This window comes from Gavia stellata, chromosome 13, assembly GCF_030936135.1.
Source record: "Gavia stellata isolate bGavSte3 chromosome 13, bGavSte3.hap2, whole genome shotgun sequence".
Lineage (NCBI taxonomy): Eukaryota > Metazoa > Chordata > Aves > Gaviiformes > Gaviidae > Gavia > Gavia stellata.
In genome coordinates, this window is record NC_082606.1 from 12441380 (window position 1) to 12455308 (window position 13929).

Below are 13929 nucleotides of genomic sequence, written 5' to 3' on the forward strand. Positions count from 1 at the left end.
GGGTGGGCGGCCCCGGCTCCGGGTGGGCAGCCCCCGCCCCGAGCGGTGACTAAGCCTCAAGTGCTGCTGCCCACCGCTGGGCAGCTCTGCCCGCAGCGCCGGCCTACCCCTGAGCATTTAGCAATTCCCGCCCCAGGCAGGCTGTCTCCCTAAAGGGCCCAACCTGCCGCGGGCAAACTCCCCTCATTTTAAACCAGCCACCCCTCGCGGTGGCCAGTGGCCCCTGCCCAGAATAACCGCAGGCTAACTGAGACCCGAGACAAGTGGCTGGTGGGAGCACAGGCTCCTCACAAAAGCCAGTGGGCCTAGCACTGAAGGCGGAGCGCCATTTTCGTAAGCTTAGGAATATCTGCAAAGCTGTAGGGTGCTGACAATAAATAAGCTATAGCACATTTTCAGCTCTTCACCTTTATGTTTCTAGTAATACCGTCGACCCCAGCAAATGGCTGCTTGACCCTTAATTTAATTGAAGAGCATCTCGCCTGTTGTTTGGGGACCATTTGCATTCCAAAGCAAGTCACCACCGGTCACTGCTTTCACTCTACTTCAGAAAATAGACTGTAACTTATTATTCAAATTTTATGCTAGGAATACTCAATGAATTGAAGTCATGATCTCTTAAAACAAAATTTGCCTTGCATTTTTCCTACATTTATAGTCTCCTTGTTCCTTCAAAAATCAGTGTCGTCACAAGTAAAGTACTCCTCCTGCCTATAAGACATTGTATGTTCTTTTTTCAAACATTGCAGTACCTACAGCATTAAGAAGATCCCCACATTCATGAGGAAATGAAGGCTCCTGAATTCTGTGGACCCAAATCACTCCCTAACCTTGTCGAGACAGCTTGCAGACCACATACAGGGACAACCCTTATACCTAGCCTGCTTAGGGGTGCTGGGACACTCTTCTAGTACTGGCTAAAAAGCTACCAGCTTGCACCTGAATTCTCCTCCAACTGCAGATGTCTGATTATTTATAAACATATAAAGCTACTGGGCAGGTTAAGCTGCAAGTTCAATTATAGTTAGAGCATTGGAAGCTTCTAGATGAACATTTCATTTATTCTTAGATATGAATAACAACATACGAATAGTTGCAATTCTGCTATAAAATTTCAAAACTACATAGGTCCATGCCACATACATGCTACTAAACATTTCGCATTCTCTATCACTCATCCTGGAAGATATTCATTTACTTACCAGGTAGAACCTGCAACATATTCCTTCAGCTTCCCTTGGCTTCTTCAATCCCAATTTCTGTCTATCACTTGGGGGAAAAAATAGGTTTTAAGCAATATTTTTAAAGAAAAAAATAATTTCTATCGTTTGGACAAAGTTTAATCATTTCATTAACCACAAGTACCAAAGTATTTCTAAAGGGGTCACCAAATGATATATCAACATCTATTATTTAAGGAAAACCATTCAGTTCTCTGCAGTGAATTTAGATCAGTGGCTTCTGGTTGCTGACCCACAGGAATCCATGCACTTCTTTTAAGAAAACCATAAATTAAGTTTAAGAAAAGCTGAGCAGTACAGAGGCTCCACATCTCTATTGGAGTGTGTTTCTGGCAAGAGACAGTTAAGAATCACCGACCTGGACAAACATGGGTTTTGGAAGTAAATGCTTTATGAGCTGCTGGGACTCTTTTGTCTGTCTGTCCTCATGACTGTCACACCAGGTTTTGGTAACACCTGAAATTTTGGAGAAGGTTCAAAGATACTATGAAACACTCTAATAACCTACATCCCAGATGAAGGTAGAAAGGCATGTCTAGAGGTCTGATAAGAGGTGTAATTCTGTTCACATATTAACCATAATTAGATAAATAACTTGGTATTTGTGATAATAACCATCACTGAAATAGTTAATGTTTACTTGAAATTGCTGTCATTATGTTTTACAGCTCTCACTTCTACAGGATGAAAGGAAGTAATTCCCATGTTCAGGTTACTAAAGCCCATTACCAGACCTCTGTTCGACTGTTCTTTGCACAGAGCATCTCAAGTGTTGGAATCCTGTACTCCCTAACCCCATGTTATGGCACCAAGCAGCTGACACTGAATTCCCATGCCCATGGGCCCGTGGATGCTAGTAACAGCAAGAATTACTTACTTTCTTACACACAGTTTGCCTACTTGTTCCAAATAATCTACTGGCTATTTCAACTGCTAACTTCTCAAGTGTGTATGCCTTTCTGGCCCAGCATACACACAGTTTGGTATCAGCTCAATGAGTTTTGTAATAACCGGTAACTGTACAATCAATACAGTGATATACATCTATAAATGTAGAGGTGTTTTGTACTAGAGTTGCATAGGGGCGTAGCTTAGCTTAAAGCCTGGAGGAGTGCTACTAGCTTTGCCCTCGCCTGTCCCCCTCGCACCACAACTCCTATGTATATAATTCAGTTGCCTGTTTCAGGATTTTTATGGGAGTCTTGCATCCTTTTCTAGAAGTCCTACACATAATCACTCAGTATTTCTGTCTTCAAAGAACGATAATAAAAATGGGAGAACAATGCCACAAAGAGCTGTTAGGGAGCTGACAGGGGTGAATTGAAATTAAAAACTGGGATTTCTTTAGTCTACAAAACCGTGTTTAAAAAAGTTTAAGTTTTTCCCTAGGAAGATTTCTGCGTATAAAACGATTGAAATAAAAATAAAAAAAATCTACTTGGCATAGTAAGTGAAAAAGGAAAAACAGTACCTTTCTATGCCTGTATTTGTGCTGAGAAAGTCTCCTTTGTAACACACTACGGATCCCTCCTGAGAACATTTTAAAATTATCTTTTGATACACGGGCTTCCAACATCTCTTCTGCCTCTGTTCATGTCCTTACAGGAGACAGACATGGTCTCTGAGCAATGTTCCTGTTACAAGGGAATCTCTCATTTAGTACAAAACTGTTAAAAGTATTCTTGATCTGCTGTCCTAACAAATGCCTCTCGTCATCCCCTAATGTAAATAGGGGGACGCTCAGTTATGGGTAGGGTGTATGGCATTATGGCTGTATATTCTTGGCAAGCAGAGAACTGACAGCACTAATTTACACAGGGAGTTGAAGATAATGGAATATTATTAGTGTTCTTGCATATATATGTAAATATAAGCAATGTAAAGGAACTACTTTTGGAAGTCTCTTATACAAGTAATAGTTACAGAGTTAAAATAATTACACGTGTTCTAAGTATCAGCATTCTTTTCAATACAGTAACTCTCCAGTAAATTCAAGTCTCAAGTCCTCACTGACAAACAACTCATTGCTCTTAACTTGCTAATGACAAAATATGTATCACCACCCTTTTAGACAGGATCTTTTTAATTGGTCTTTGATTTATCTCAATATTGTTTTTCATTTTGTTTCCAGTTATGTCATTATCAAAAGCAGTCAATCAACTCTTTCATCAGGTGGCACCTGTGAAAAAGTTGTGTCTTCTGGAAAGTTAGTTTGCATGGAACTCGAGAGAATGGGACTTCTGAGCCTCGCACTTTTTAAGTCCATTGACTTTTTTTTGTAAATTACTGGTTTTAGTCAGATATTGTTCTCACCTATATGATGGCTGCACGGTGAATGTGCTGCACGTATTTTTTCTTGTGTTTGCTATGGCACCTAAACGTGCTTAGCATTTTATAGACCCTGGCCCTTCTTCAGAAAGCACTGAGTAGAGCTGGGGAAGGGTTGCTTTAACAACAGATTTGCTTTGTAAATAATTTGATTTTTGCAGTTTATTTAAAGATACCTTTTTGCACAGCCACAAGTATTTCCAAACCAGTCTGTTTGCACCGAACCTACACTGCTTTACTTTGTGCTCAAAAACATTAACCTTACTCTGCAACTGACACGCTCTTTTGCATAGCTGTAATAGACCTAAAGTAAAGCAAATACTATCTTCCCCAAACGCTCTCTTTGCAATCAAACATTATCTTTCCAGTCTGAGAAAAGTGTTGTGGTTTTTTTAACTTTGGAAAACAAAACATTTTACACTTCAAAAGGGCAAACTATTAAACGCAACAGCCTGTCTGCCGGCAGGCATCTTCCAGACTCACTGCAGCAGAGCACAGCCATTTCGCGACTCGAGCCCACCCAGTGCACAGACCTTCACACCTGCAGCTGCGCTGCTGATCGCTTCTTCCAGCGATCGCTGGATGTCCGTTCGACATCTTTCCGGTTTGCCTTCTGTCTTTCATGTTCTCCCTCCCCCATCCCGAATAAGTTTCCAACAGTACTCACTGATTCAGACACGTCGTCCCCCCCAGATAAAAGATTGTACAGATGCCTGCTACAGCAGTGAAACTGTGTGTTGAGGCTTTTGTTCGGCATGTTGTATATTTATAACCTGAAAAACTGTGCAGCATCCTATGCCCACAACGTGGGATCAGTCACACCGGAGACCTGCTCTACTTGATCTGCTGGGATCTAACCTCTTTTCCCCCCACTGAAGGCTTAATTCTCCATAATTCTCGTCAAGATATTTTTTTTTCTCCAGTGTTATGCAACCCTTGACCACAGCTTAAAAGCCTTAAAACTTAATCATGTATTTTTTATACCCCTAAAAGGCTGCGTAACACCAGACTTTTGGTAGCACTTTTACTGGTCCTATACTGAAACAAATCACATTACCCTCTCTTCCCCAAATCAATACTCTAGCGGCTGAAGTTACAAAAGAAAGAAACTGAGCAACCTGCTTGCATTTTGGTCCTTCCCTCCACAACATATGTGGTCCTTAATGACAGGCTGAGTGCCCCTAACATACCCACCACCACCCCTTTTCACAGTGAGGCAGTAAACACCTAACCTCCTGCAGGTTTAAAGAGAACCCATCCTGCCCAAGGCCTTAGAAGCCCTTTGCCCCCTCACCACTGGCCAGGGCTTGCCCCAACCCCACGGTGGAGAAGCTGGGGACACACCTGGGGACATCTGCCCTCCTCATGGACCAACTCTCCTGTCCCACTCACACCAGGTGGCACTGTTGGTTTTCACAGTATGCATGCACTCTTCCACCTTCCCCAACACTAACACTCGTGCATGCTGGACTTAAAAGCCATGATTTTCAACCTTCTTCAGTTTCTGAATCCCTAAACAACTTCTATTTGAAGAGTGGGCCTATTCAGATATTTAACATGGGGAGGCTGCTTTGTAGAACTTGGTTTTCCGCCCCATTCCTGGCAGTCACCAGAGGAGTGCCCTGTGGACCCCCAGGGCTGTAGACCACACGTTCAAGCTGCTGGTGAAGTCAGTACCTAGTAAAAGCATGGCCTTTGCACAAAGAGAGATTTAGATCTTTTAAGACTCCAGAAAAAAAACATGGTAGAACAGAGGTGTTTATCCTTTTTAAAAAGTTAAATACCCTGAATTAAATTACATAAAATAATTCCTACCTGCAACTCTGATCAATACATAAATTAATAGATAATGCTCCTTCTTTCACTGTGCTCCTCTATTACTGCTTTCATCTCCCCCATATACTATTGCGTTCTGATGATGCATATTGTCATAAACTTGCTTAGACTTGCTTAAATTTGCTTAGGAGGGGAGTTTCAACTTGATGTTTCTTCTGTGCACAATATTCTTCACTGACTCTACCCTCATCAGCCAATTTTAAATTTCTAGCAACTGAAAGGAGAGTTTGTTTGTGAAGAACACTCCAAGAACTGTTCAAAGCTAAACTGAAAAGCAAGTTACAATGGAGTTAGTTACCCCTCAAAATAGTTAAATTTTCTTGATACTTACACCAATCAAATGATCCTTAAACATCAAAAAGTATTAACCAGCGAATAGCTCTAAGAGTTCCCTATTGCCTTTCACTCGTTGGCACCCACTTGGCTGTAAGTGTCTTGCCCAACCTTAAATTAGGCCAGTTGAATTTGCAAGGTCAACATACCAAATTACTAGATGATTATAAAATCTCTATTTCTGTTCAAGGGTTCTCCTTTGAGGACACACTTAACACTCCCTAAAATAAGGATCAAATCAATGGCAAATATGATTGAAGTCAGATGGAAGTAATTGTTATTGCTGTTGTCAGATGGAAGTAATTGTTACTGTTCTGTTGAATACAAAGAAGATGGAGCCTGATAAAGAAATGAAATGTGAAGAGTAGTGAAGGCTCTATTTGTCTATATATGCAGAATGGCCACACATACACTGCTATCCCATTTGCCTTACAAAAAATCACTGTTCCTGTGCAAGAGCAAAACTAGTGACTTTCAAGTGAAAAAGCAAAAGATTAAGTCATTCCATCACTTTTCCATTTTAAAATAAAGCATACTGAACAGAAACAAACACTGTTATTTGCCTGCTGACAACAAGCAGCTGAAGAAGGAGACTCATTCCCTGTTGCTGGCTGCCAGTTTCTTTTCCAGTTTCATTTCAATGAAAAGTGGATCTCCAACACATAAAAGTAAAATCTTTAAAATAGAATACGAGTGTCAGATTCCTGAAAATAATCACATGATTTCAGCAAGCTCTGCCATGCCATTAGTACAAGAGGGGCAATTATTTCACGGTTAAAAAAAAAAAAAAAAATCTCTTAACAGTCACTTCTACAAAAATAACAAGAGAAAAGGATAATATCATATCTATAGGGAGGAGGATCCCACAAGTAAACCTTTTCCAGGAAAAACAGTAGTGAAAGACCCAGCTTCCATGCCCAAAATCTGACAGAAGAGGCAAGACGCGCCCACTCAGAGGTTATGTATTTCTGCTGTCAATATTGCCCCTCATTCCCAGCCAGAGCAAACATAGTAGTCCTGGCTACTCCCAAGACCTACTTACAGTAAGGTTCTCCAAGTATAGCAATGCTCAACAATTATTGGAAAATCCTGGATCTATGTCACTCTCCCAAAACAGTTGTGCAAGGTTGGGGGAGGCACCGTGAAATTCTGAGCCCTTGTGTGTTTGCTAATCCCAAACCATAGCTGTTTCCCTCTAGCGAGAGGCCTTCGTGGGGCCCCAAGTAAATCAGGGACAGGGCTAAAAAAGAAAAATAGAGCTCTTCAGGAACAGAAGAGGCTCCTTATAGACATATTCTGAAAGCACAATCTTACACTATTTAAAACAATCTATTTATAAAGTCTTCATGGATCTTTAAATATGAGAGACACTTCAAAAATTAGCTTGACTTACAATTTCAGCAAGAGACATTGTTTACCACATGACTGACACTGCAACATTAGAAGATCAGACTAATAACCATTAGCAGGCGCATAGTTAACCATTAGTTCTACTAGCAGGAGAAGGCATTTTTTTGAGACTACCCAGTGGGCTCAGTGAAGCCCATTGTAAACACAGGAGAATCAGGCATTAAAATGGCAGGCAATGCAAAACCCTTTTCCCAGCTCATATTAGGAAGAAAAAGGTTTAACCTATCCTAGTGTTATTGCATGTAGCAAGAAACGTGGAGTTTTTAAATTATTTCCAGAACAAATTCTGCTAGTAGCTCTACAGTAGCCTTCAAAAATCTGATGATGCATGGCACTATGATACAGTCCCGTTCCGCTGACCCATGTGCATCTCTGCAGGGGTGTATTCACCAAGGTGGCATACAAATACGGAATCACTATCATTTAAAACAGATTTGCTCTTTATTAGTGCAATATACAGATCTCGCTTTGGGAAAAGAAATCCTCTTTCCTTATCCACCTTAAACACCTGCTGTTGTGGCAAATTGAAGCCTCTCTAATATACAACCAGCATCAGCTAAACATAGCTAATGAAAGGATATAAAGTGATGTAAAGTGATGTCTAGGCTACCGCACCAACAGTGGCTCCCAGCCATATGTTGCCACATGTTCTATGCTTTAATCGTTATTACTATTAAAGCTACTGGGAGGACCTGAGGCCACACTGCAGGTGCAGCCTAAGCGGCTTTTAGCTCACCACGCAAAGCAACTCTGCATCGGTGTGTAAAACCCTGCTCGCTGATTGCACCGTGGCTGTTCCACGGCGAGCAGAATGGTCCCGCTGCACTTAGCGCGGCTCTACAGGTCCTGCTCCGCACCGGCGGCCGGGCTGCGCTGCTCGGCAACGGCGCCCCGCCGCCGCCCGGTAGCGGGGCTCACGGCTCCGGGAGGGCGGCAGCCCCCCTCCTGCGGGTACCGCAGCCCGGTCCTCCATCACTGCGGGGACCACCCAGCCTCTGAGGCCCCAATACCCGGCCTGAGCGGCAGGGGAGCGGAGAGGAGGAGGGCCGCTCCCGCACGGCTCCGCAGCGGCCCGGGGCCGGGCCCTTACCGATGCGCCGCACGTAATGTGTTGCAGGAAGTTTCCACGCTCTCCCGTTTAATCCGTGCAAAGGGGGGTTGGAGAGGAGCGCGGCTGAATAGCGATGGCAGGGGGCGGGCGGGGAGAAGAAGGAGGCGGTAGCAGCAGCGGCCGTGTTTAATTTTTTAATTAGGGCGGTTTGAGCATCTCCCGGCGGGGCCGCATCGCCGGGTGGCGAGGGGAGCCCGGGCGAGCCGCGCCCGCCGCCCGGGACCAGTCCCCCGGGGCCGGAGCTGTGCGAGCCGTCGGGGCTCCAGCCGGGGCTTTCGACAGCTGGCGAAGCGGGCCCGAAGCCGCGGAAAGCTCCGCGGAGAGCTCCGCCGCCATGGGCAGCGCGGGCGCGGAGGAGAAGGGTTCGTAGCGCGGGCGGCGCGGCGGGCCGGGGCGGGCGGGGAGGCGCGGCGGGGCCGACCTTGCGGCACCGCCCGGCCCGGCCCGCACCTCCCTGCGGGCGAGAGGCACCCCTTGGGGGACGGGGGGGCGGTCGGCCGGGCGAGAGGCACCCCTTGGGGGACGGGGGGGCGGTCGGCCGGGCGAGAGGCACCCCTTGGGGGACGGGGGGGCGGTCGGCCGGCCGAGGGAGGGTAAACGCGTAAATCTGCCCTCCCAGGGAAGCGGGGCCGATGAAAGTGAAGGCTGTGCGTGCAATCCTACAGCAACAATTGCTTTGCAGGTGCTCGGTCTCTCGGAGCCTCCATCCCCGGGAAAGCAGGCGACACTTTTCCACGGTCACAAGCTAAGGATAATGCTAGTGAACGTTTTGTTTTCCTGCCTCTTTATACTATCCAAATCTAGACCACATATATGAATTCACAGCACAGGAGCTCTTGTCCAATGGAGACTCCAGGCCTGTGTATTTACTAAGAATAAAAATCTCATTTCTGCAATTCTGAAGGCTGGAAATGTCACTGCCTGGCTGCTGCTTCTTTGCAGCGGAATGTCATTTATGTGAAAAAGTGTTGCCTGCACCCTGAGTTATTGTGCTGCAAAAACAGTGCCTGTTTTTGTGGGGCTTCGCTATCCTTGCAGAACAGTTAGCCATGCCTTCATTTGCGTCATGGGCGTCCATGCCCTGGCCTTCCTACTTTGCACCTCCCTGTATGCTGTCTTAGAAACCTTACCCTGAAGAGACAGTCTTCTTCCCAGCAATTCAGAGAATACAGGCATGCAATGTGCACATGAGCATGACAGGTTGGCTGTGTGGTCACAGAGCTGTTTTTGCAGCATTTCTGACCATGTGTTGTTAACTCAGATAGCTCAGACCCCTTGGAGAATTCCAAATTCGTGCTGATTTCTATTTCATTAGGTCTTCATTGCTAATCCTTTTACCCTACCACCTCCTATGCCCAATTCCTGTAATACCATTCCTTGACTACAGTTCAGTTTCTTTGACCAGATAGTTAAGTGCAAATGAGGTGCTTCTGAACTCCCAGAGGATGCCTGTTTATGTCCTTAACCACACCAACACTTTTTCAAGTCAGGTTTGCTGTCACTCAAATACAAGCCAGGGACTGAGGCTATTTGAAGTACCTTCAGAATGACCAGATCCATGAACCAGCAGCTGGGCTACAGACATCCAAGGGGAGAACAGATGGCAACTGATTTAGTCCATTTTGTTAACACACTATCATTTATGAAGTGAGTTTTCAGGCACCTGAGGCTTAATCATGCCAAGAGGATGAATGCTCCCAGCTTGAGCAGACATTAAAGGTACTCATTTCCAGTACTAAGCCATTAAAATAAAAAAACCCCAAACCTATAGGGGGTTCTATGACGGAAGGACTGAAGCCAAAATACAAGGAAGATTATTGAGGTAGTCTTTATTTAACACATACTAGCTACTTTCTTAATCTTCTCAGTATCTCTGAAAACATGAGGGTAAAGGCTACGTCTGAAAAACGTGACACCTAAACCACCAAAGAGCTAGGCCTAGGATCTTCAATCCACACCAAACATTGGCAGAGTTGGGCTGGTGATGCTGCTAGAATAAGAATTTTAACATCTTTCTTTCAGCTGCCTCACAATACTTAGTGCGCATGGTGTTCCCCTTCATCTTCCATAGGTGCAGCCAGTACCCCCCAGCGCATACCTCTGTTTTCCTTACCTCAGTGGTCTATCTGCTAAGCTATTTTCCTCGTTCCTATTTTCTCTAGGACTCCAGTTGTTTCTTCTGGCCTCACGAGGTCCTCCAACGGCCTTTTATTTCACAGCAGGATGTTAAGGAGCCAGTGTTTTTGTATGGGCAATGAATCAAAGGATGAGTAGAGTCTTGACCTATAAAAGTCATCAAGAGACATCAGTCTGAGGCCAGCCCCTACAAAATGACTCTACAGATTCTAACTGATACAATGCCTGCCCCCATCATACAGCCCTAAAGGTTATCTTCAAGGATTTTTGGATCCAGGCCATGTTAGTCAGCATTCACAGTCTTCTGACTCACAACTTGACACATACACTGCAGCAAAGAAAGGATATCTGACTAACTGGGAGAGCACATTGAACCTGTATACAGCACTAAAATGTGAAAACAATAAAAGGGCACTCAAGGTCAGTCTTGGTACCACAGTTTTGGGGATACCTAATTAGAGCAAAATGTTCTGTGAACTTTTAAGGCTTCAATTACAATTTCTGAAATTCAGGACAAGGAAGAAAACACAAAGCTGCATATTAGAGTTTTCCAGAACTAATCCCCCCACAAGCAAAATGCCCACTGTTTTTTCATGCCACTGTTTCAGCCAAACTCTTGCCAAATAAGACTAAGATATCCATTTCTTACCACTCCATGTTTCAGCGTCAGTCAAGCTTTGCAGAGATCTGTCCCATAACATCTCCTGACAAGCACATAATGTACGAACAAATCCCACTAATTCCAGTGTGTAACCTGCAAAATTAGTAAGACAAAGTCATATTCTTGGAATATGACGCTATGGTGAAGAAATGTCACCTCAAACACATATGTATTTCTCTGGACTCAGCTTAAATGCAGGGCTCTCCATGGCCAGCCTATCCCTAAGATTTTTCTCCATGTCTTTCAAGATAGCAATCAGGTTTTTTGGGTCTGGCTTTCCCAGGTAGTGGCTACATATAATTTTCCCATATAAGCCTTTAATTTAATTTTTATAACCCAGTGTCCTAGGACTTCTGGAAGGTAATTTTTTTTCCTTGACTGTCACAAATCAACTGATTTGTGACAAATTTGTGATGTTAACTTTCTGTGATTTTTTTTTCCCTACATAAGGTCAAACTTAATAGAAAAATTGGAAGTATGCCCAATGAAAAGCCATACAGCAGGTGGGCTTTATCTATGATATATTTTCAGAAAATAAATATTGATTGTTGTTGACATTATTTCTAATTCCCATAGGCTATATCTGGATCTTTTCTCCAACTTAACAGGAATTAAAACAGCATGGCCCAAAGAGCAGAGTATCATTCAGAACAAGGAAGGATCTCATACACAGCTGTATAGAATAAACAGATCGTTGGTTGTTACGCTCTGGCAAGTGTGTAAATACTGTAACAGGAAACCGTATTATTTAATACCTACTATATTGAGGGTTACCGCAAAAAGAAAAAGACTTGTGCCTTGCCCTTTTAATTCTTGTTTTAAAATTTTCATTCTTTAGGATAATATTCAAAAATCCCACAGATTTTGATGTGAGAAAGGAGACACCAAACAAGATAAAAGTTCCGTCCACTTTTTTCTTCTCAGGAATACCAAATCTTATTTTTACTTTTTCTGTTGTTGTTAATTGTAGGCTGACTCAGGGTATGGCTACTTTCAGCCATGACTACGGTACAGAGTAGAGATACTGGAGCTCCCGTTAAACTGGCTAGCAGCGCAGGTACCTGAAGCAGCGTAGCCATGGCAGCACAGAGTACTGAGTGGCCTAATTACTCTGCCATGAAATAAAAGGATACTGGGAATTCCCTGGGGGAAAAGACAGTTGAATTGTTAACAAAAAGAGTTTTCCCCTGAGGCGTGTTAGTTAAATAGGTGTTAACAAGAGCCAAAAAACCTCAAGCTCCAAACTTAGAATAAAAATGCCTTTGTCCTGTGGCACCTCTGATGTCCCAGTCCTTCCAATTCTCCTGCTGTCTATACAGACAAAAGAAAGATGCGATTTCAGTATCTGATGGGAAACCTAAAATAAAGCAAAACGATTCCCACCCCCAACTAAAATCTATACATAAGATCTCCTTAAAAAGACAAACACAGAAGTCTCTCCTGGCTGGAAACACACAGAGCTCTCCTGGTGGCAATGGCAGGGTGGAGATGCTCGAGCATCCTGCCTCCACAGGGTCAGTCCCCTGAGTGCCATGAGGAGCATGTTCAGACCTGGTGTTTACTATGCCTGTAAAAATGGCTGGATATGTATGTATTTAATGGTGGAGAAGAAACAAATGAGAGCAAGATTTAGGGGAAGGGAATTTTACTTCTGTTATCTCTTCTCCCACCAGTCTTTCCTCATACACAAGAGTGGACATGTATAGAGGAAAGTGAAGGAGCAGTTTTACCAATATGCTCACTTACTTACAATCTCAAAATGCACTCAGCGTATTTCTGAAAATGGAGCCCAAGATTTTACTAAAATTGCACACACAATGTTTTATTTTACAAGTTGGATCTATTTATTTAGATTTGTAAGCTAAATTACATGAGCAAAATCCACATTATTTGGCTGAAACTCCCTTTGAGGTCAATGCCAGTTTAACTAGTTTAAAGACTAAGGTGTAAAGCCATTTCAGAAAACATACTGGTTTCTCCAGGTGGAGACCTTGGTGAGTATTGCCCAATCAGAATCTGTAGGCTTGTGCTCAATCTGACAAAACACTGTTTGCAACAGCCATGTGCTGAAATTGCTCTGTTTTGCAGAGATAGAAAAGCCAGAAAATTGTGAGTTTGCTGTCTCGTAACAGAGGCCAATAAGTGGATGGTGTGTAGAGGCTAAAAGTTGCAATTTAATCACATTAATTTAAATGTGGAAAAAAACCCAGGACACTACTAAAATCCAAGCTGGTTTTCATTTCCAAATGTTCATATGCTACAGCTCAGATATACACACCCCATTTAGACCTAACCAAACCAATTCTACTTTTCTATGCAGGCAAAGAAGCAAAAGAGGTGAAAAACCCATGGAGTCACCAGGATGTGATGCCCAATGATGAGCAGTAATTACTGCAGCAACGCTTCAGCCAGCATGAGTGTCAATGAAATGTCTGCCTTCCCTCTGACTTTAGAGCAAAAAACTGGCTTTGCCTTTGTGGGTATTTTGTGTGTTTTTTTGGGACTTCTAATTATCAGATGCTTCAAAATCTTGCTAGACCCCTACAGCAGTATGCCTTCTTCTACGTGGGAAGATGAAGTTGAGGGGTTGGATAAAGGAACATTTGAATATGCTCTTGCATGAAAACTCACAGAATATCCTGCCTTAAATTTGATGTTGATTTCATTTTGGAAACCAATTGTTACATTTGTTATACATACCTGCATTTTGGAGATAGGTTGGTGGCATCCATTTTGTTAAATAAATATTTGTTGCAAACTCAGAAGGCACTTCATGTTGCTTTTATTTGAGGAACAGTGGAATGGTAGATAAGAAATGGTTAACAGCAAAGAAATACTACAATAAACAATTCACTAGAAAGTTACCATGGCCA

General features: G+C 43.4%; 1 protein-coding gene across 1 annotated transcript; it reads left to right on the forward strand.

Moving 5' to 3' along the window:
* Positions 1-13430: 13430 nt before the first annotated feature.
* On the forward strand, positions 13431-13679 carry CTXN2 (cortexin 2). The gene has a single exon (XM_009808509.1). It carries the CDS (start codon positions 13431-13433, stop codon positions 13677-13679), a length of 249 nt encoding a protein of 82 aa, XP_009806811.1.
* Positions 13680-13929: the final 250 nt, after the last annotated feature.